Source organism: Kryptolebias marmoratus, linkage group LG18 (genome assembly GCF_001649575.2).
Source record: "Kryptolebias marmoratus isolate JLee-2015 linkage group LG18, ASM164957v2, whole genome shotgun sequence".
In the NCBI taxonomy this organism is placed as follows: Eukaryota; Metazoa; Chordata; class Actinopteri; order Cyprinodontiformes; family Rivulidae; genus Kryptolebias; species Kryptolebias marmoratus.
The window spans coordinates 18,031,925-18,052,031 of NC_051447.1; the positions used below are offsets into that span (position 1 = coordinate 18,031,925).

The window sequence follows — 20,107 nt, forward strand, 5'->3', positions numbered from 1 at the left end:
ACAGGAGGAGTGAAAACCAAAAAAATAAAAATGAATAAAAAACACCACGCGCTCACAAATAAAACATCAATAATGGGTCATGAGATGAGTCACACTTCAGTTTTTGCAGGATAGTAAATATATATCTGTAGACCGATGACTATATGTTTGCATGGTATCAGTATTGTGTTAGGACAGAAAAGAGGAAGCTGTGTGTGTGTGTGTGTGTGTGTGTGCCAGTGCTTGATGGGGCAAAGAGGAAGAAGCTCTGAAAGTGTGAGCAGATGCCGGTACTTTGAATATGTGAGAGAAAGAGACAGATCAGGCAGGCCTGGGGTGAGGCCAGGCAGATACAAACTGTGAATATTAATGTTTTGTAACCTTGACACACGAGGAGCTGCTGGTGCCCGAGAGGAGCCTCCTCTCATGACATCAGACAAGAAGAAGAAGGCGACTCCTACTTGATGTAACACGCCGAGGCACGACTCCTCGCCTCCATCTTCTTCCCCTCTCCTCAGAATATAATCTGCGTCCTACAACATTCTCCTCTAATCAGCTCACCTTCTCTTAAATGTGCTTCAACACCTCCGTCCTCCTCATATCTCACCATCTGTTTCCTCTCCACTTCTGCGCCTCCTTCTCTTTTATTCCTCCCCACAATCACCTCCTCTAACCTTGTCCACTAAGCTCCTGTCTTCTTCTTCCTTCAGCTTGTCTCATGCTTTCATCTGCAGCTCTTAGTTTTTCTTTCTCCATCATCATCTTCACTTATCTCAAGTCCTTCAAACATAGCAGTGGAAAGCAAATGTTTAGGCAATTGTGGTCAGAAATATTTGCCATTTTGCTACAAATTATTTAGGATTTTCTGCAGCAGTTTAAGCAAATCTGGTCAAGACGACGAAGGCGTTCGATGCAAAATTTTGGGGCAACCCAAGTGATAGATAAGTACTGAATAGGATCCAGTCAGACCCTCCAGGATTTCGCAACTATTAATGCAAAATCAAGCAAACCCTGCGAAATCGCAACTTTCCCGCAACTTTAACCCAATATTTATTGTTTCTAAAGTGATTCGCCACCGTTTCTGCGGTCTAGTCTCTTCTTTGTGGGTTTGTGTAGCGTGGAATACAAAATAACCCCAAATAACTCAGGAAGAAGACACGTGACGTCACTTCCTGTTAACATCAGAATGCCGGGAGCGTGCAGGAGCAGCGACCGAAGCCAAAATGTGCGCTAATGCTTCACATTTGCCCACAAAGATTTCAGCAAACCAGTTTCCTCCCCAGCTGCAGCTGTTTTGCACGTCCTGCAGTGTAATCATGGAACATAAACGCATCGACAAACACTTTGTGTCTGCAAAACATGTGAGGAGAGCTGCAGACCAGGGACAATCCAGAAATGGTCATGAATGTCAGTTTAGAAGCTATCAAAGTTCTCAAATAAAGCACCTTTTGAGAATGTCAATGTTTGTTGGGAATTATCTTACAGAACTAGGAAGTATTTTTGGTTTATATATTAAAAGTTATGTTTTTTTTTTATTTTAGTAAAAGAAAATCTCAACTTTTAGGAAAATGCCCCGCGAAATCAGGCATTTTAGCCGCAACAATTACAAAAAATGCCCGCAAAATCCTGGAGGGACTGTTAAATGTTTGATACCTTTAAATCTCGCTCAAAGAATAATAAGAGCTTCAAATAAATTTACAACCTTCATTTCTTAGATTAAAGCTGTCAATCCATTTTTTTCTTGCCGTTGTGTTATGTAACAAGTAATTTAAATCAGTTTAGGAAACAATGAAATTGTGCATACCAATATATATGCATTCATTGAAGTGATCCATCCTATTCTCTCTTTCTTCCGTTCTCTCGCGCTCGCCTCCTTCTCTTCACATTTTCTTCACTTTCATTTCCTCCCTCCTCCTGCTCCCACCTTTCCTTAATTCACTTCTACATCCCTACACTCCTTATATCCGTCACTTTGTCATCTCTTCTTTTGCCCTCTCCTAAACTTTTTTCCAATAAACTTTCCTCCGCTCTAATCCCACCTCTGATCTCCCACCTCTTGTCCTTGACCATCATTCTCCTCTCATTTTGTCTTCCCTTTGTAACTAAATATGATTGAGGCTGCAGTCCTGAACTCACTCTGTTATCCTGTCTCACTGTTGTTTTTATTCTCTGCCTCTTTTTCTCCTCTACACCCCCCCTCTTCTTTCAGCTCACTGCCAGGCTACCACAGCCCAAACTGTTCAGCTGCAACTGTTCCAAGCCCAATAATTACAGCTTGTCAGAAAGAATTAATTTTCTCATTTCTCATAAAGACGTGTAAAAAATTACCATGTTATTATAACGCTGCCACTCTCTTGAGGCACCAACGAAAACCAAATTTAATTTCGGGAATTCTTCCCTCGCACATTAAATTAAACACATAAATAAGAGTTTAGGAATTGGAGTGGGGGGGGAGAGATTGTCAGGCGGGGGAGCATATGGTCGTTAGGCCGGCCCCAGCTCTGGGTAATGGCCGTCGTAATGTTTTGATGGGCCCGGCTATTGGTAAGCACCAATACATTTGCATGATCACCGTCGCGGCAGGCGAGCGAGCTGCCAATTAGCTCTCACACAGCTCTGGACAGTGCTGGGAGGGAGAGAGAACGGGGAACGGGGAATTTGTTTGGCAAAAGAAACACACGGCGAGATATGGAACACGGCTAATTAACAAGCACGTATGGAGAAAAGCATATTTCTAACAGGGAGATCCTCTGAGGGATGTGTGGCTTTTCATGGAGAGTGATATCTGTTCAGGAAACAATTACCAGATAAAGTACAGCAAAGCTTACAGTTCAGTGGCACAAATCCATCAAGTCTATTGTAGAAGAATTTTGTCTTTGTCAACTTATGTAACATTTCTTTTAATTGTTTGTTGTTGTTTTTTTTTTGCTTCATTTTAGCTTTGAGACTTAACAAGCAAAGATGTGTTTATTTATTTATGTTTTTATTGTAGCTATAATCAGATTAAAATCCACTAAAACTCCTGCATCAATGTGAGACAGCTCACTTGAAGTAATCCTGACAGATTCTGATTTTAACAAAGTTCAGACCTGCCGATGTTTTGTTTTTTTTGGGGAAGTTATAAATGAGAGCATGTAAATATATTTATTCCTCATTTGGTAGAAACAGCACCAAGTAACTGGGCTTTTTCTACCAATAATATTTACCAGATTATTGGCTACAGTACAACAACAAAACAAACACTTTAGTAAATTTTAATTGAAATTAAAATTGCACAAGTGTTCAACATAATTGGGAGTAAAAGCACAACTGTTAGTGTCACTACACACATGGCAAATGGTAGCTTCTGACTTTTGGTTTTTGCAACTTTTGTACTTTTTTGAAATATTTACCTTAATTGAGAATTTTTTCAAACAGAAACACATTGAGGTCACTTCAGTTCCTTAAAAAACACAATCTCTGAAATCTGCATCAGAAATTTGGCTCCATTTTTGTTTTCTTTGGCTGCTTTTAGCCCTTTGGTACTTTTAGCTTTTGCCATCCATTTAGCTACAGTTAGCTGCTTTTGACTTTTAGCTACTGTTCTACAACTTTTAGCTTGCCTTTTGCTATTTTAGGCATTTATCTAGATTTTTGCTACTTTTGTGTGTGCTTCCTTTTCAGCTTTTAGTCAACCTTTTGCTACTTTTAGCTTTTAGTTAGCCCTTTGGCTCTTTTTGGTTACTCTTTACCAACGTTAGCTTTAGCTACTCTTTACCTACTTCAGCTTTTATCTTCTGTTCTGGTACTTTCAGCTTTGCTGCATATAACTTGTAGGTAGCCTTCAATAAATTTGTTTTTATCCAGCATTTTGCAGCTTTTGTTTTTTAGCTGGTGTTCTTTCAGCTTCGGCGTCTACAGAAAAGTCATTCAGCGCAATAATGTTTATCATATTATTGGCTACAGTACAACAAAAAAACAAACACTTTAGTAAATTTTAATTGAAATTAAACTGCACAAGTGTTCAACATAGGTTGGGAGTAAAAGCACAACTGTTAGTGTCACTACACAAATGGCAAATTTCATTTTGATTATTTTTAATATACAGATTTTAAAAGTAAGTTGTTTATGGCCCCCACACCCTACCAACATCAGCAAATGTAAACACGACTATAACTCTGTCAGTTTTAGAGATATTAAGCTAAAATTTGGTGTGGTAGTAGCTGAGAGTCCTCCCTAACATATACACCAAGCACTATATATTCTGTCAGACATTTACTTCAAACTTGGGCATTAATGTTGGACTCGATTTATCTGTCTGATTGCAGAATATCTTATGAACCACTGGATGGATTTCATTAAAACTCTCAAAGTATATTTTGGATGAACGTCTACATCTGATTAACTTTTAAACTCAACCTGAATCAAGATGGCCACCACAGCTTAGTGGATCTTAGCCAACACAGTCGGTTTTACAGGGGGTTGACTTGTTTTCCATTTGAGTAATATTACGGATCGTGCAAGATTTTTGCCTAAAACGTTTTGTGTGCGATAGTGGGCGATATGCATTCCCTCAAATTTAATTTACAGCTAAATCAAATAAGACTTGTCAATCATCTGACAGTGTTACGATCCACGTGTGTTACAAACAATGTCAGCTACATTTAGGTACATGTACAAGGATTGATCAGAGAGAAAACTCAAAGCCAGAGAATGTTTGTGGGGAAAGAAAAAGAAAGTTTGATAATGATCTAAACCAGGGGTGTCAAACCCAGTGACGCAAAAAAGGGGGCCAAAATTAAAAATTTGGTCCTGGCCAAGGGCCAATCATGATCAATATTTATTAAAAATGACATAAATTAATTGGTTTTAGATGTATTATGTCAAATCATCCATATAGACCTTTTCCCAGTTACAGATTATACAGAATTTAGAGCAAACAGACTTTAATGAACTCAGACAAATAGATCAAACTTCAAAAAGCTCATCATTAGCAGTCATTTCTTATGCCTCACTCAGCTTTTAAATGAAGTTTTTAACATTAAAACAGATTTTTTTAAAAAGCCATCAACAAAAACTTGATCATACAGAAATTAAAATTATATATTGTTGGCTTCTAAGTCACTGTCAAGAGAAAACTTCACTAATTAGGCTCAGTTTTTTTAAGTAAAATAAGAATCAGAGACTCGATCTGAACCAGACTAGAGGGCCGGATGAAATGTTACAGAGGGCCGGATCTGGCCCGCGGGCCTTGAGTTTGACACGTGTGGTCTAAATCAAGCAACAAAATCGTCAAAACAGAGGAATCTCTCATCGTTATTAACGTCACTGATGCTTTTCTTCCACCACATGTTCAACATGAATGTGAGGATAAAAAACTTGTATTTTTAATTAAACTTTTTCCTGTTATAAAAGACGTAATCCAGGCCATTATTCAAACACTTCTACAGCAAGTGACGAAGGATGGGGAAAATGCAAATGTTGTGAAGTCAGACGTTATAAAAGTGAGAATAAATCGGTTTTGAACACCAGCCCTGGTTACTTTGATGGGGAACTCCCACAATGACACAAACGCACAAAGCACAAATGAACAAGGTGTCCCCTCTAACTCCCTGGCACAGCGAAAACGGGGACTTTCCCCGCCTGCAGCCCAGGACACACGCGCACATATTCCCAGGGACACACATGGCAATAGGTCACCCCCGGTTGACACACACGCTGTGGGCAGAGCCATGGCTGATCTGACAAGGCCGAGACAAACATTCGTACGTCCATGACACTGCGAGACACACACAGGCGACGGTCAGCGGAACCGGTGCCAGCTACATCTCCTCAGCAGAGCAGCGACGGCGGGGCCACAATCTGTGATCGTGACACTGCCTTGACACACACTGTCTGGGCGTCTTCACACACATATTCACGCAGATGCACACACACACAGAGACAAAGAGCAAGACCACATCATCTTGCTGTTTCCGGATTCATTCTCCCTGTTCCGCTCTGACTCCAGGCCTTGTTCTCCACACAGAACGACCCGCTGCTTTTTTTTGGTCATCGCAGCCAAGCCACAAACGATAACAGCAAATAAACCAGTCAAAACCGTTCAACTTCTTTTCCCTGAAACTTTGAAACTTCTCTGCATTTTGACAATAACTTGTCCAAGTATGGCTGTTTGTAAAGTTCATGTGTTGGTGTCAGACTCCAGGCCTCGAGGCTCCGCTGTCCTGCGAGTTTTAGGTTTTTTCTGCTCCAACACACCTGATTCAGACGGTTTAATCACCTCCTCGCCAAATCGTCAAGTTCTCCAGGAGCATGGCAACAAGTCGTCCATTTAAACCAGGTGTTTTAAAGCAAGAACACATCTAAAACATGCAGCAGAGCGGCCCCCGAGGAACGGAGTTTGACACCCTTGGTCTAAACAGTTAAACTTTATTTTGCAGAAACCTCTTTTGCATTTCTTACAGATTATAATCTGGTAACTACACTCTCTCTTTCCATCCAGCTGACTTTAACAGAACCTTTTGCAGGTGCAGTAAACTTTGCAAAAGGAAGCAAATTCAAAATGCTGATTGACTATTTGGGTCATGAATGTAAAGGCAAAAACAAACCAAGTAGGGACTGAGATACCTTCTGGTCGTCTCAGTGTGATTTCTGAACAGACTCTGGAGTCACAGGGGGTTAAAGTCAGCCCACTACTTTCCACTGTTGCACCTACACCAAGCAAGGCGGGAACAGAGCTGCGATGGCCGACGTGTGAAAAGGTAAGCCGGCTTTGAGGCTTAAAGATGCCGTAATGACATACGGAACTGCCCGAACTCGGGATTTAAAAGCCTAATCAGATTCATTACCAAGGAGAAGATCGATGATGATGCGTGACAGCTTTGCAGTTTGTTAAAAAAAGGGTTAACCACAAAGAGCGAGGTCATATATATAAAACAAAGTAATAAATCACATTTTGAACATTCATCACACAGTTAATGCATCGTAGTACACGCCTCTTTTGGTTCCACGAAGCTCACTTTATTTCTGAATGCTCACATCTATGTGGGGTGTGGCTGGCTCGATTGGCGATTTGTAAACTGTGAGAAGCTACTTTGTGCAACTGTTTTGTATAAGTGCCTTTGCGATTGCTACATGTTGACTGTTATATTCTGGGTGGAAAGAAGCCTTAAGCAGCCGTTTTGTTTTTGGTTTATTTTCTTCAAAATGAGGGACGTTTTAATCGCCTCAAAGCAATCTAATCATCAGTTTGGATACTGTGATTTCGGGTCAGAAGGTAAAACAGTTTTTGCACACAAACGTAAACAGAAGCATTTAGTTGGAGCCTTACCAGGTACTTAGAAAACGATCTGAAGACAAAAATGTCCAAAAGCTGTTCTGTCTTCCAAACCCTTCATGCCTGGAGAAAAAGAAGAAAAAAAGACAGGTAATTAATGGTGCAATTAACTAGTTAACACAAAAATGTCTATAGCTCAGTTAATTTTGTAGATATTGAGTTAAAATTCGGTGTGCATAAAACTAGGAGTCCTCACCAACCTCATCTTTGAGCTAAATGTAACAGATTTTATTGAATTACTCTAAAATTAATCATTAATATTTGTATGTACCTCTGAATTAAACCAATTCAAGATGGATGCCACCTCAGCAAACACAAAAATGGCTACATCCCAGTCGGTTTTACAGATATCGAGCTAAGATTTGGTGTGGTAGTAGCTGAGAGTCATCCCCAACCCATACTCTGAGCACTAACAGATCACACAAGATCTTTGTTTTAAACTTTGCCACGCAAGGCGGCAGGCGATACGCGATTCTTCACTGCTTTGGAGTTAGAAATGTCAAAACTAAAACGTATGGCAACAAGTCAAAGACGATGGGAAAAAGAATTCAGCACTTAACTATTTGCAGACGTCACCAAACTTTTGTCTTTTTAAAAAAACAGACCTTCGTTTTCTACTGTTTTCTTTTAAACAGGGTGACAATAGATAAAAAAAGAAAGAGGAATACAAAAACTTTGAACGCCAAACCAACTCCAGCGTCAGAACCCTTTCTTTCCTCCTCCACTCGTTTCCTTTCCTCTTCTTTTAACCTCCTCCTTTTTCTCCCCGACATTCCTCCCCCATTCACGCCAGAATTCTTCCATCTATAAATATCAACAAGCGACTCTATAGAACTGCGTACACACACACACCATAAACACACACACACCAGTCTAAACCAATGAACACAGTGGCGTATTGTTGCCAGCAGAGCCAACACACACTTCCACGGCCATTACTCCCCATGGAAACAGGAGTGCGTGTTCGCGCACACATGTGATGTTGACGTCGTACCCGCACACAGTGGCTGCCTTAAACAATAAGCTATTTCAGGGCCAAATCGCTGACAAAAATCCATTTTTCCACCCCACTAAAAAAGATCAGGAATGAGGGTGGGAGAAAAAGAGCGGGATAGAGAGAAAAGCTGAAATCAAATCAACAGTGGCGCACATCTCTCTTAAGCTGGATTTATCTCCGTATTTTGTCATCTTTTCTAATTTATTCCCCAACCTGCTTACAATTACTGCCTTTTCAGAACTCAAAACGTCGGCTTGTTGTTGTTGTTGTTGTTCTCAGAGAGATTGCGTGGTATCTGCAGATGAATGAGTGGGGGACTTGCATAAGGTGGTAAAGCTCCTAGTGTACTTTTGTAGATTATCCACTTGATACCGATTCATTTTCTCCTTCTCTTGTCACAGTTCTGTAAAGTAGGCGATGTAGGACAAACACACACACACACACAGCACTGTAGAGGAGTGTAGAGGATGGGAGTGGGCTCATCATCTTTAGCTGTGATTACAACACTTGGCAAGCTCTCCCCTGCCTGTTTGCCTGCCTATTGCCTTACAAATGGATTAGTAAACCCTGTTCCATTTGTGTGTGTAGCTTCTCCGAGATTTAGGCTGACTTACAAATAACACCAATCAGATTTTGGAACAGCCGTTGTGTACTCTTCTCTGGGCAAATATTGAGCGATGTGATGTGGGGACAGCACTTTAGCGTTGCTTGTACAGTACGTACTGAGTTTGGAAACGCACCGGACTGTGTCTGTGTGTGTGGAGATTTGACGTGTCTTAAACTTTTGGAGTCAGGCTGCGGTTAATCCACAGGAGGCCTGCTCGCTCATCCTCTGGTTTACAAGTAACAGAGCGGAGAACAACGCCGATGAGAAACTGAGGTATTTAGACAGCAGACGGGGTTTCCAATCCAGGAAATAAAATCCACTGGGTCAGACAGGATTGTTTATTATTACGAGTCATTTAAAGTTAAAAAAGAGAAAGGCCTGGCATTCCTTGAAGAAATGCATATCACCCATTTCATTTCAGTGCCAGAGATTTAAACTAAAACAACCTTATGATGTGAAGAGATGAAGTTAAGCCCTTCCCTGCTGGCCTAACATAACCAGAAATCATGATCATAATTATGATAAAGGTTCATTTAATTTTTAATTTACTTTCCCTAGATATCTAAAAGTATTCATATTCTCTTCATGTCATATTATGCTCCTTCCAGAGTTTTTATCCAATCAGAATTCAGCTCTTATGTTGCCAGGCTGTATGAAATCTGCCCAGGCCTGTAAGTGAACGGGCAAATACAGTTGATAGACAGCTGCGACAGCCAATCAGATCACGAGTTGTGGCAGTAAGGCCCTCTAGCTGGCCTCACGTTGAACATGACATTTATGCGTCCTGTGATTGGATGGATACTTACTAGTTTGAGCTGCGGCAGTGCTGTGCAGATAAACAGAGTCACACCCGGGACTGTTACCGGCTAAAAACTGTTTTAACCCACAATGGCCGAAGGAGAGCAACACGTTGATTTGGTTGCTGATAGACTGGCAAGGCTGTTTTCAAGACAAACTTTTCAAGAGAAGCTAGATCTCGTCAGAGGAGGACGGCCGACCCCCGAGCTAGCTAGCTAGCTAACCTGTCCCAGAATGGATTTTGTGTTGAAATAAGTGTTTTGGCAAGTGCAAACATTGTATTTATTTTATTCTATTTTATTTAGTTTTGACAGTAGCATACCAGATATGTTTTAATTGCTGGTGTGGGTTTGTTGATTTTTAAAATGCGCCGGATAATAGCCCATTTTGTACACAACTGAGGTGATGCAATGCCAAGTAGTGCCTAACTACTCTCCAGTCCTGGTGTTATAAATGCTGGCATAATGAAAGGTATTTATTGACTAAGTTGGACATCACTGAAGGCCTAAGTGCGAAATGCACCACTCGCTACAGGTTACAGCTGTTTTGGTCAAAACCTGTAAATGAAGTTATGCACGATCTCAAGAAAACTGGGAAAACACGACACAGATCAGAGCATGTGTTGTGAACGACTCTCAGCCACCGCCACACCAAGTCTAAGCTCAATAACTGTAAATATGATGAAATTAAAGCCATTTTTCCATTGGGTGATGTCAATTAGCTGTGCCGTAGTGGCCATCTTAAACTGAGGCGAGTTCATCGGTTATAGATTTGCATCCGGAGACTGTTTTTGAGAGTTTCATTAGGATTCGTCTACTGGTTCATGAAATATTTAGCCAATAGTTAATGCCGATGTTGAAAGTAAAAATATTGCACAATGTGGAGTGCATGGTGGACATTTTAGGATCAATCCCAACGACTAATACACCAAATGTTAGCTCAATATTTGTAAGATTGGCTGAGTTATAGCCATTTATGTGTTTTGCTATGGGTAATTATCTATGGCAGCCATCTTGAATTGGTTTGACTCAAAAATTTAATCAGTTGCAAATCTACAGGGTCGGCCATTTCTATGGATACACCTTAATAAAATGGGAATGGTTGGTGATATTAACTTCCTGTTTGTGGCACATTAGTATATGGGAGGGGGGAAACTTTTCAAGATGGTGGTGACCATGGTGGCCCTTTTGAAGTCGGCCATTTTGGATCCAACTTTTGTTTTTTCAATGGGAAGAGGGTCATGTGACACATCAAACTTATTGGGAATTTCACAAGAAAAACAACTGTGTGCTTGGTTTTAACGTAACTTTATTCTTTCATGAGTTATTTACAAGTTTCTCACCACTTGTAAAATGTGTTCAAGGTGCTGCCCACCCTGTACAATTAGTGATCACATTCAGTAATTTATGAGAAATTTAGCTAATGACACAGACAAACTAACCTACAAAAGCAAACACATTATTGATGTTGCAACGGGCGATAATTGTTTTTTTTTTTTTTGGTACTCTATGGGATGTTCGTGTTTGGAGAAGTACAGATCAGGGTCGGAGTATAAAAAATAATTCACAACGTCTCTGACCTGCGTGGGAGTTCCTTGGTGGTACACCTTACCGCTTAGAGGTGTTGCAAGTTTTAAAAGAAAAACGGTGCCTCAAACTTTTTAATCATGAATTGATTTTTGCAGTTTCGTTTATTGTTATATATAAAAAAAAGCAAGCTAGTGTTGTTCCAGATATGAAAAGGGAGCCGTTTGTGACATCTGACACCTTTCATGGAAGATGGCGTCGACACACAAAGGCTGAACCTAAACTAAACTTACCTCCACGGGCAGACGTTATAGAAGGAATAAACTCAGACAGCTCATTCTCTGTTTTAGAAAGGTTATTTGGAGGTGAACAACCTTTTTTCCCCCCAATACAATATCACAGAGGTGTTATTTCAACCTCGTTGGTCTGTGTGGGTGCATCTTTGTTCTCTTCAGAGCATAATGCATCTATGATTCTTAGCCTTTTATGCACCATGTGGCTCTTGGCGAGGATGAAACGCTGCTCTAAAAACATATCAATATAATATAAATCAAACTAAAAACATATTCTTTAGAAAATCTGATTTTGATTTTGGCTAACTCTGTTTATCTAAGGGCCGATACAGGTCACTCCATCATACATGAGTTGTTTTTTTCCACATGTGAGATTTTTTTTTTAATAAACAAACCGGGCCACACAAATGGTTTTAGTCTGAGATGAGCACAAAGAGTTTTAAGTGCTGTACTGCAGAACAACTATCTGGTCACAAACTCTCTTCCATCATTTAAAAACATTAGAGAAACGAGAGCACGGGCTACAGAGGAGAAGAACAAGATGTGTTTGGTAGTACATGGGAAAAGTGAGTGTACACATTTGTGCTTGTGGTGACCTGAGAGTACAGTTAGTGTGAATAAAGCTCTAAGCTGAGCTTCCATTAAGGCCCTTTCAACACAATGCCCCTCTTTCTCAGAAACTCTGTCTGATGGAAATCTGCTTTTGTTGCCACAGTTCAATGTCTCTGCTATCTCCTGATGGAAGGACGAAGAAAGGATGGTCTGAATAGGCCTCTATAGTTTTATTTTCCACACAATCATACACATGCACACACACTTGCCAAATCACACTCAGTCCTTGCTCCTCAACAATAAAATCAATGCTCTCAGTTTTCCTGTCTGTGCACAGCCTCTCACACTGCCAAAGGCTTCTTGTGATCAAACACCACATCATGTTCTGCAACTTCTGATACTGATACTAACAAAGTGCCGCTTTTGTCATCGAGCCCTGCCGTTAATACAAAAGTTTGCATTGTGTTCTATTTATTACACGTAAAATGTTCATTCTTATTCATCAGCTGCCGTAGACATCTTTCCAAAGAGACATTTCATTTTTGTTTCAACTAATTTACCTTTTTATTGTCCCAAAGTATTATATAATCATACACCAAAATAAATTCTGCAAATAATTAACATACAAAAATAGCATATATTAAAAAAAATCAAAGCTGGCAATAGAGATTTAGGGCTTGTCCACACAAAAACGCAGCCATTGCACAACAATCTTTTTGTTTTTTCTAAAAATATCCCTACACAAACATCAAAAATGACCCAAACAACTAGAAACTATGCCAGGCCTGTATGTGGTGCTGTGATACTGCCACAAAAATAAATCAAAAACAGCAAACAAGGTGCAGGATATGTGCATAAAGCTTCGATGATGGGTCCGCAAAGTAAAGACAACAACAAGAAAAGGATGCACTTGGATTGTAGGTTAGATTAGAGCAGGGGTCTCCAATCCTGGTCCTCAGGGCCACCATCCTGCATGTTTTCCTTGTTTCCCTGCTCCAACACCTGATTCATGGTTAAATCACCTCTTCATGTTCTGCAGAAGCCTGTTAATCACCCATTGATTCAAATCAGGTGTGTTGGAGCAGAGGAACAAGGAAAACATGCAGGATTGCGGCCCTCGAGGACCAGGATTGGCCACCCCTGGCATAAAGCTTAGATGATGGGTCCGCAAAGTAAAGACAAGAACAAGATGCCCTTGGATTGTAGGTTAGATTAGAGGCTATGCCATTGTTTTTAAACAGTTGCATTTAGGAGTGGAGGGTTTAGAGGCTCCTAAAATGCCATTTTCATGTTCATGAAACAATAAAAGCTTTTGAATATCTACTCAAAATCATTCCCAAATGTCTGTCACCAAAGATGCAGTACTTAACTGATCCAACAAAGACAGAGGAAAGTTGTGAAGCCAGTCCAGAATGTTAACAGAGGTGGACTAATGCATAATGTCATTCTCAAATCTCGGATTAATCCCCTAAAATATTCTTTGCAAGCACATATTACAAACGCGCCCAGACCATATGGTGTTTTTGTCTTACTGACATGATTGCACAAATATCTAAGACACTGCTTACTTAGTCTTAAATGCATTTGTCTGCTTAACTCTAATCACCTGCATACAATCTACACACACTGTCACACTCAACCAATAAATCTCAGGAAGGAGAGGCGCACACACACACAAACAGGAGCAGAGGCTCGTTGAAGAAAGTAAAAGTAAAATGAGGAGATTGAGAAAGAAAATAAGATAACACACAAACAGGCAGTGACCTCCTCAGCTGCATGACTGAAAGCATCTGACTGAACGAAATGTGAGTGACTTGATTGAGTTATAGACGGGATACAATGAAGACAGATAGGGATGTTTTAGTTCTGAGTCCAGCCCAACTATTATGCATGCCTGTAAGTCAACTGGAGGAGAGCACAAACATCAATTTTTCTTGCAAACACTGATATTTGTTTTTTGCTTATGATATGTACTGGAGACAATTTATGAATGAACATCAATTTGACGCCAGAAATGCAATTAAAAGAAAGACAGATGTTTTCGTGAAAAATACAAGTAGACCTAACCGGTTTTCTACAATTTACAGATAAACCAGTAATAGGCGAGGATGTCAAGATTGGGTAAAGGCTTAATCTTCCCAAAGAAAAACTGATTGTGAACCATAAAGGGGTATGCTGGTGTAGATTCTCAGTCACCCAGGCCATGGTAAATTCAAAAAACGTTAAAAAACAAAAACAACTGGACTTCTATTCTGTAGTTGAAGACATTTTGCTTCTCATCCGAGGAGCTTTCTCAATTCAGAAATAGAGAGTGTGGAGTTGAGCTTTTAAAGCTGAGATGTGATGTAAGCTGGATTGCTTGCAGATTGTTCTCACTCTTCTAACAATAGAGGCTCGTTAGGGTCCTTGCTAGGGATGAGTCTTTCCTGTCTGCATCTCAAACTGAAACGAAGATGGTTCCTGTAGTCAGCAAGCTTCCTTGACATAAAGGACATAAAGGGGTACATCCGCTCTCTCTCTGTCTCTTTCCCTGGTGGCCAGCGAAGACTTCGCTGGTTGAAGTGAATCCTGAGGGAATCAGCGACCAGTAAAGTTTGTTGAGTCTGAGCTCCTCACCACTCCATCTCTGAGGACACAGAGGTTGTTCTTTTGAAGAAGCTGAACCAGCGACAAAAACTCTCCTGGTTTAAACCAGTGGTGTCCAATCCTGGTCCTGGAGGGACACCAGCCTGCAGGTTTTAGATGTCCCTCTGCTTTGACGCACCTGATCTGAATGACTTGGTGATTAACAGGCTTCTGCAAAACTTGGAAGACCTGTTGAAGAGCAGGGAAACAACTAAAACATGCAGGATAGTGGCCCTTGAGGACCAAGATTGGACATAACTGGTTTAAACAAACTCTTGGACATGCCTGTCTTCGGTCAACTGAGACTGGAACTGAACTAAGTTTCCTCCAAGCAGCAGTGACGCATGAAACGTCCAACATAAACCTGCTATCCCGAGGTTCCTCATCATGTACTGGAGTTTTCTACCTAGGGACATGAAAGGACCCTATTCAATGCTCTCCTGGACCACAGTAATTGTGTTAAATAACGGGACAAACCTATTCCATCCATCCATCCAGGAAGATCACCTTGCTATGTGGTTGTAGTGTAGCAGTGGTCTCCAATCCTGGTCCTTTAGGGTCACCATCCTGCATGTTTTCCTCGTTTCTCTGCTCCAACACACCTGATTTGAATCAATGGGTGATTAACAGGCTTCTGCAGAACATGAAGAGGTGATTTAACCATGAATCAGGTGAGTTTGAGCAGAGAAACAAGTAAAACATGCAGGATAGTGGCCCAAAGAGGACCAGGATTGGAGACCACTGTAGTAGAGTGTGTTAATAGCACAATGTTACATTTATCCTGGGATAGTAATAGTCAGACTCATTACCATGATTGTTATTTTCTTTACTATAGTTTGCTTCCCTTCTCTCATCTCACATAAAAAAACAAACTGCTGGGTCATAGGTTGGGTTGGTTTGACCAAACCCAGTGGTTGGGTCAAAGATGAGGCGTGTCATTCCTCACAGTCTGCCATTTTTGGCTGTAAGCTGACAACACTGGACTTGACTGGGCCCCTGCAGAAGAGTAACAAAGATAAAATGATAAAAACTAACTTGTAAGATGTTTAACCTGATTGGGTTTGAACTCGTTTTTCATTTCCTAAAATAACATTGGTTGGTGCTACCTAGCTGATGCTAATGGTACCAACCCAAGTTATGATTTGGATTTCTTCTTTCAAACTCAACTTTTTAGTAGCTTCACTTGAACAGATTAGTAATTTAAGATCAATTTTGGGGGTAGAAAACCTAACTAATTATGCTGGGTCAAACTGATAACCCAATTAAAGTTCATCTTAATTCATATTTTGGTTTCCCAACTTCAATTTCAATGATTTAATCACCTGTTTGCCATAAAGTTTAACTGGAATTATCAATTCATAACTCGTTCCATGATCTGTAAATTAAAAAAAATAAACAAATATTTGAAGTACCATTGCCATCCATTTTCTACAAAATGATTTGATAGGATCTTTAACGAGCTGAGAGCCCCACATAACAGGCAGAGAGGTAATTTTAACTCCTAATATTAATATTTGTGCTCCTTGTTTAAAGCTACACAAGAGTAGAGTCAGAAAAGACATCAGCAAGAAACCTCTACAGTGCTGAGAAAAAACATTCTCAAAACCTAATAGACCATTATATAAACCCAAAAATATGAAATTAAGTTACATTTTTCTAATTATTTCCTATAATAAAAGTACAACTCATTGTTCAAAAATCTCTGCAGTACAAGACTCTCATTGTGTTATAGACCATCCTGAATTCAATCAAAGCGGAAAACAACATCGCTAAAGCAGTTTCATTTATTCCTCCTCTCATTTCGAATGGATTATGGCTATAATGATGCACTCTGTAAATGATAACAATAATGAAATGCACTTTATTGTATTCCATGAGCAAATTAATGCCCAGGAACACATTATATGAAATGAAGGCTAACAATGTGCCATTGGATCCAAAAAATGTCATCCTGAACTGCAACTTCCTTGAACAAATGTGTTTAGCAATTATACATCGGCGACATTGGGGCATTGTATCGCTGTATAGACAAGGACGCATCTCGGTACCTTGACCCCTTCTTAGAGCTGGCCAACCGCTATTCAAACCGGCGGTTCCTTTTGATACACAACATCGCTACTTTTCTTTGCCAAGTCTAAATCAACCCGGGTAATTAGAACTCTGTAAACAAAGAAGAATGAGACACTTTCTGTGCCGTCTTTGTGAGGTGGAGTAGGTAGGATGGATTTCTAATGGATGGCAATAGGAACACCAGATACAGCGCTCGGAGACCTTGTTCAGACCTTAAAATAAACACACGCACAAAAAGGAAAAAAAAAATTATAGAAGCAGAATCATTTGATAAACATCATGCTGCCATCACGTTCTTTTCTCTAAGACACTCAAAACAAACATCTACATTTGTTTATTTTCTTCTTAGTCCTCTAAATGATGAAGTTCATGCAGAGGACTAACCATCTAAAGTGGATGAGAAAACAATAACCTGGACCACTGGATAAATGCAATCCTGGTACATGCACAGAGGCAGTACTTCTCTATTTCTTAAACTCACTCAATAGACTGCATTAGAGTATTTCATTCTCAATGCTATTTTTAAATGTACTTTCTTAGTTCATCAAGGTCCAACCAACATGGTCTATTTTTCAAAGCCTTTACCCACAGGCATTGTCAGCAGCTATGTACGTCCGATGGCAATTGTTGGTTTTTATCAGCATTGCAGATTTTTGTACACATTAAACATGCATGAAAAAAGCAGCAGCATTGCAAAGCTAAGTGCATCTATAATACTTAGAAACTTAGAACAGTGAGTATTACACACAACTTGACATAATGTCAAGGCAGGTGCTGATGTAAATGTGTCTGTCAGCAAAATATCTCATGAGCCACAAGACAGATTTTAATCAAACTTTCAGGTTATTGGTTGTATGGCTATATGGCTATAATCCGGTCAGTTTAACAAATATTGAGCTAAAGTTTGATTGAATAGTTGCCGAGTGTGATTAACGACACAGTCTGAGCATGACATCCTGCAAATCTGCATGAGATTGCTCAAAAACGTTGTTTTAAAGGTTGGACCAAAAGCGACGACAAGGTTTACAAGACAGTGGTGAAAGCAGCCATGTTGTATGGTTTGGAGACAAAAAGACAGGAGACAGGACAGGAAGTGACAGAGCTGAAGATGTCAAGGTTCTCCTTGGGAGGGACGAGGATGGACAGGGTTAGGAATGAGGTCATCAGAGGTCCGGCACAGGTTGAAGGACTGGGAGATAAAGTTAGAGACGGTTTGGACATGTCCAGAGGAGGGACAGAAGGATGTTAGAGGCAAAGAGGACATATATGGATGCAGTTAGAGAGGACATGGAGGACAGAGGACACAGAAGACAGAGTTAGATGGAGGAGGACGTCTCTCTGTGGAGACACCTGAAAATGGAACAGCCGAAAGAAAAAGAGGACCAAAAGCTACAACATGAGGAGATCTTAGATTAAAACTAAAAAAAGCTGTGGGCGATATGCATTCTTTAAGGAGCGCTAGGCCTTTAATTTGTTCAGGAATGACAGTCAGTCTCCATCAAATTAGACCGAAGAGTTGATTAAGGCCAAAATAGGTCTTAAGAAACAATTAAAATTTTATCTGGGAACTCTTAGTTCAAAGTCTTTGCAGCTAAAGTCAGAAAAAGACAAAAGATATTTTGAGATGGCCAAAGCAGGACCCAAAATGGGGACATCCTGGATGGGGGCAGAAGAAGTAACAAATGAACCTTAATACTTTACTCTTTAAAAAAAGGCAAGTGAATAAAAGAAACCCAAAGCAGAGCTTGGAACAGAGCAGCTACGAAGGAAGGAGGGGAGTATATATCGAGTGGTTATGACTAATGGAAAGCAGGTGAAAGACAAATAGTTCACTGGAACACAGGTGTGAGACGAACAACTGCAGTAAGCAAGGCCAAATGAAATGCTTCGGGAAAAACCTGTTTCAAGATAAAGCCAAGCAGAACACTGACGATGCTAACCTAAAAACTGAAAGATCAAGTCCATTCAAGTACGAAAAACAAAAACTTTCCAAAATATAAACAAATAAATAAGCATGGCTTACATGCAAAAGTTTAAAACAAAGATGTTGCCTGACCTGTCAGTGCTTGATGTCTTCTACCAACTACTACCACTCCAAACTTTAGCTCAATATCTGTAGACGTATATCCAGTTTCACTGAAACCTGTCCAGTGAGATATTTTGCTAATAAACACACGCAGGAACAGGTAATTATAAATTAGCCCACCTTTTATCGTTGCTAAAATATTTAGTGGTTTTTGTTTGCAGACAAAAGGCATGATTGAAACTATCTGTGAGGCATGGTGGTGGAACAATTATGGTTTGGAAAAAAGGTTCCTGCTTTCAGAGACCAAATATATCCTGCAATTATTAAATCAGCTCAGTTCTGCAGAAATATCGAAGAAGGCATAGAGACGATATCTGAAGGTTAAAGTAGAATCAAATCTTTAAACAAGATAAAACTCTTGGATGCAAAAGCAAAATCAATCTGTTTACTGTTTCATAAAAGGTCTATTCTTCTTGAAATCTGGTCTAAAAAGATCACCAGTTTCTATGGTAATGCTGACTTTCACAAAAATGTGATGCAATCAACTTTTTTTCCCGAATTTTTATTTTCTTATTTCCCTATAACCGTATTTATATAGGACATTTAAACCAACTGAGGTTGACCAAAGTGGTTTACAGTCAAACCAGGAAACTGTACAACAAAATAAAATATAAAATGAAATAAAACAAGTATAAAAGCACAACAAAAGTAGACGTAAAATCATATGCTCTGTTTAAATCAAAAACCAAAGTAAAAAAAATGAGTCTTAACCAAGGATTTAAAAAGATACTTTAGCTTTCTGGTAATGTGCACAACAATAAGTTAGCATTTATTTCATATCAAGTATTTGAAATGTAATTTAATTCAGTTTAATTCAAGCCAAGTCATAACTGAAGTCACCTCAGCATAAAAGAAAATAAGTCCCAAGTCTTAAAAAAATGTACAGAACTGTGTCACGATTCGTTCCTGTAAAAGCCGTTTTTGTATCGCACGTCGTGTTGGACTAGTTTCCGTCCATTTTTCTGCAATTATAAAAAGCAATCAGATTGCAAGTAAAGGCAACCTGGATAAATTCCGCACAACATATTAGCATGCACACCAAGCGAGGGGAAGTCTAATGACTGTGGCCACATTTGAAAGGAGTAAACACCGAGCTTTTATGACAGCCAAAGAGCTATTAGTTTAACACGTCCAAACCAAGTGATGTAACAGAAACCGCGTCTGAAAAGGTATTTTGGTTAATGGAACAGATGTTGAATCAGGTCGGACTGTAGGTGACATCCTGATGGGCAGAGAGGTCTGAAAGATTAGCAGAAAGG

The 20,107-nt window shown here is 39.8% G+C and overlaps 1 protein-coding gene across 12 annotated transcripts in view; it reads right to left on the reverse strand.

Annotated features, from left to right (window-relative positions):
- sox5 (SRY-box transcription factor 5) overlaps positions 1 to 20,107 on the reverse strand; it is a 291,505-nt gene that overhangs the window by 173,181 nt on the left and 98,217 nt on the right. For all 12 annotated transcript variants that reach the window (XM_037981187.1, XM_037981185.1, XM_037981190.1 and 9 more), the window contains exon 5: positions 7,289 to 7,357. In XM_037981187.1, the coding sequence (XP_037837115.1) occupies positions 7,289 to 7,357 (69 nt within the window). The remainder of the gene's footprint in view (positions 1 to 7,288; positions 7,358 to 20,107) is intronic.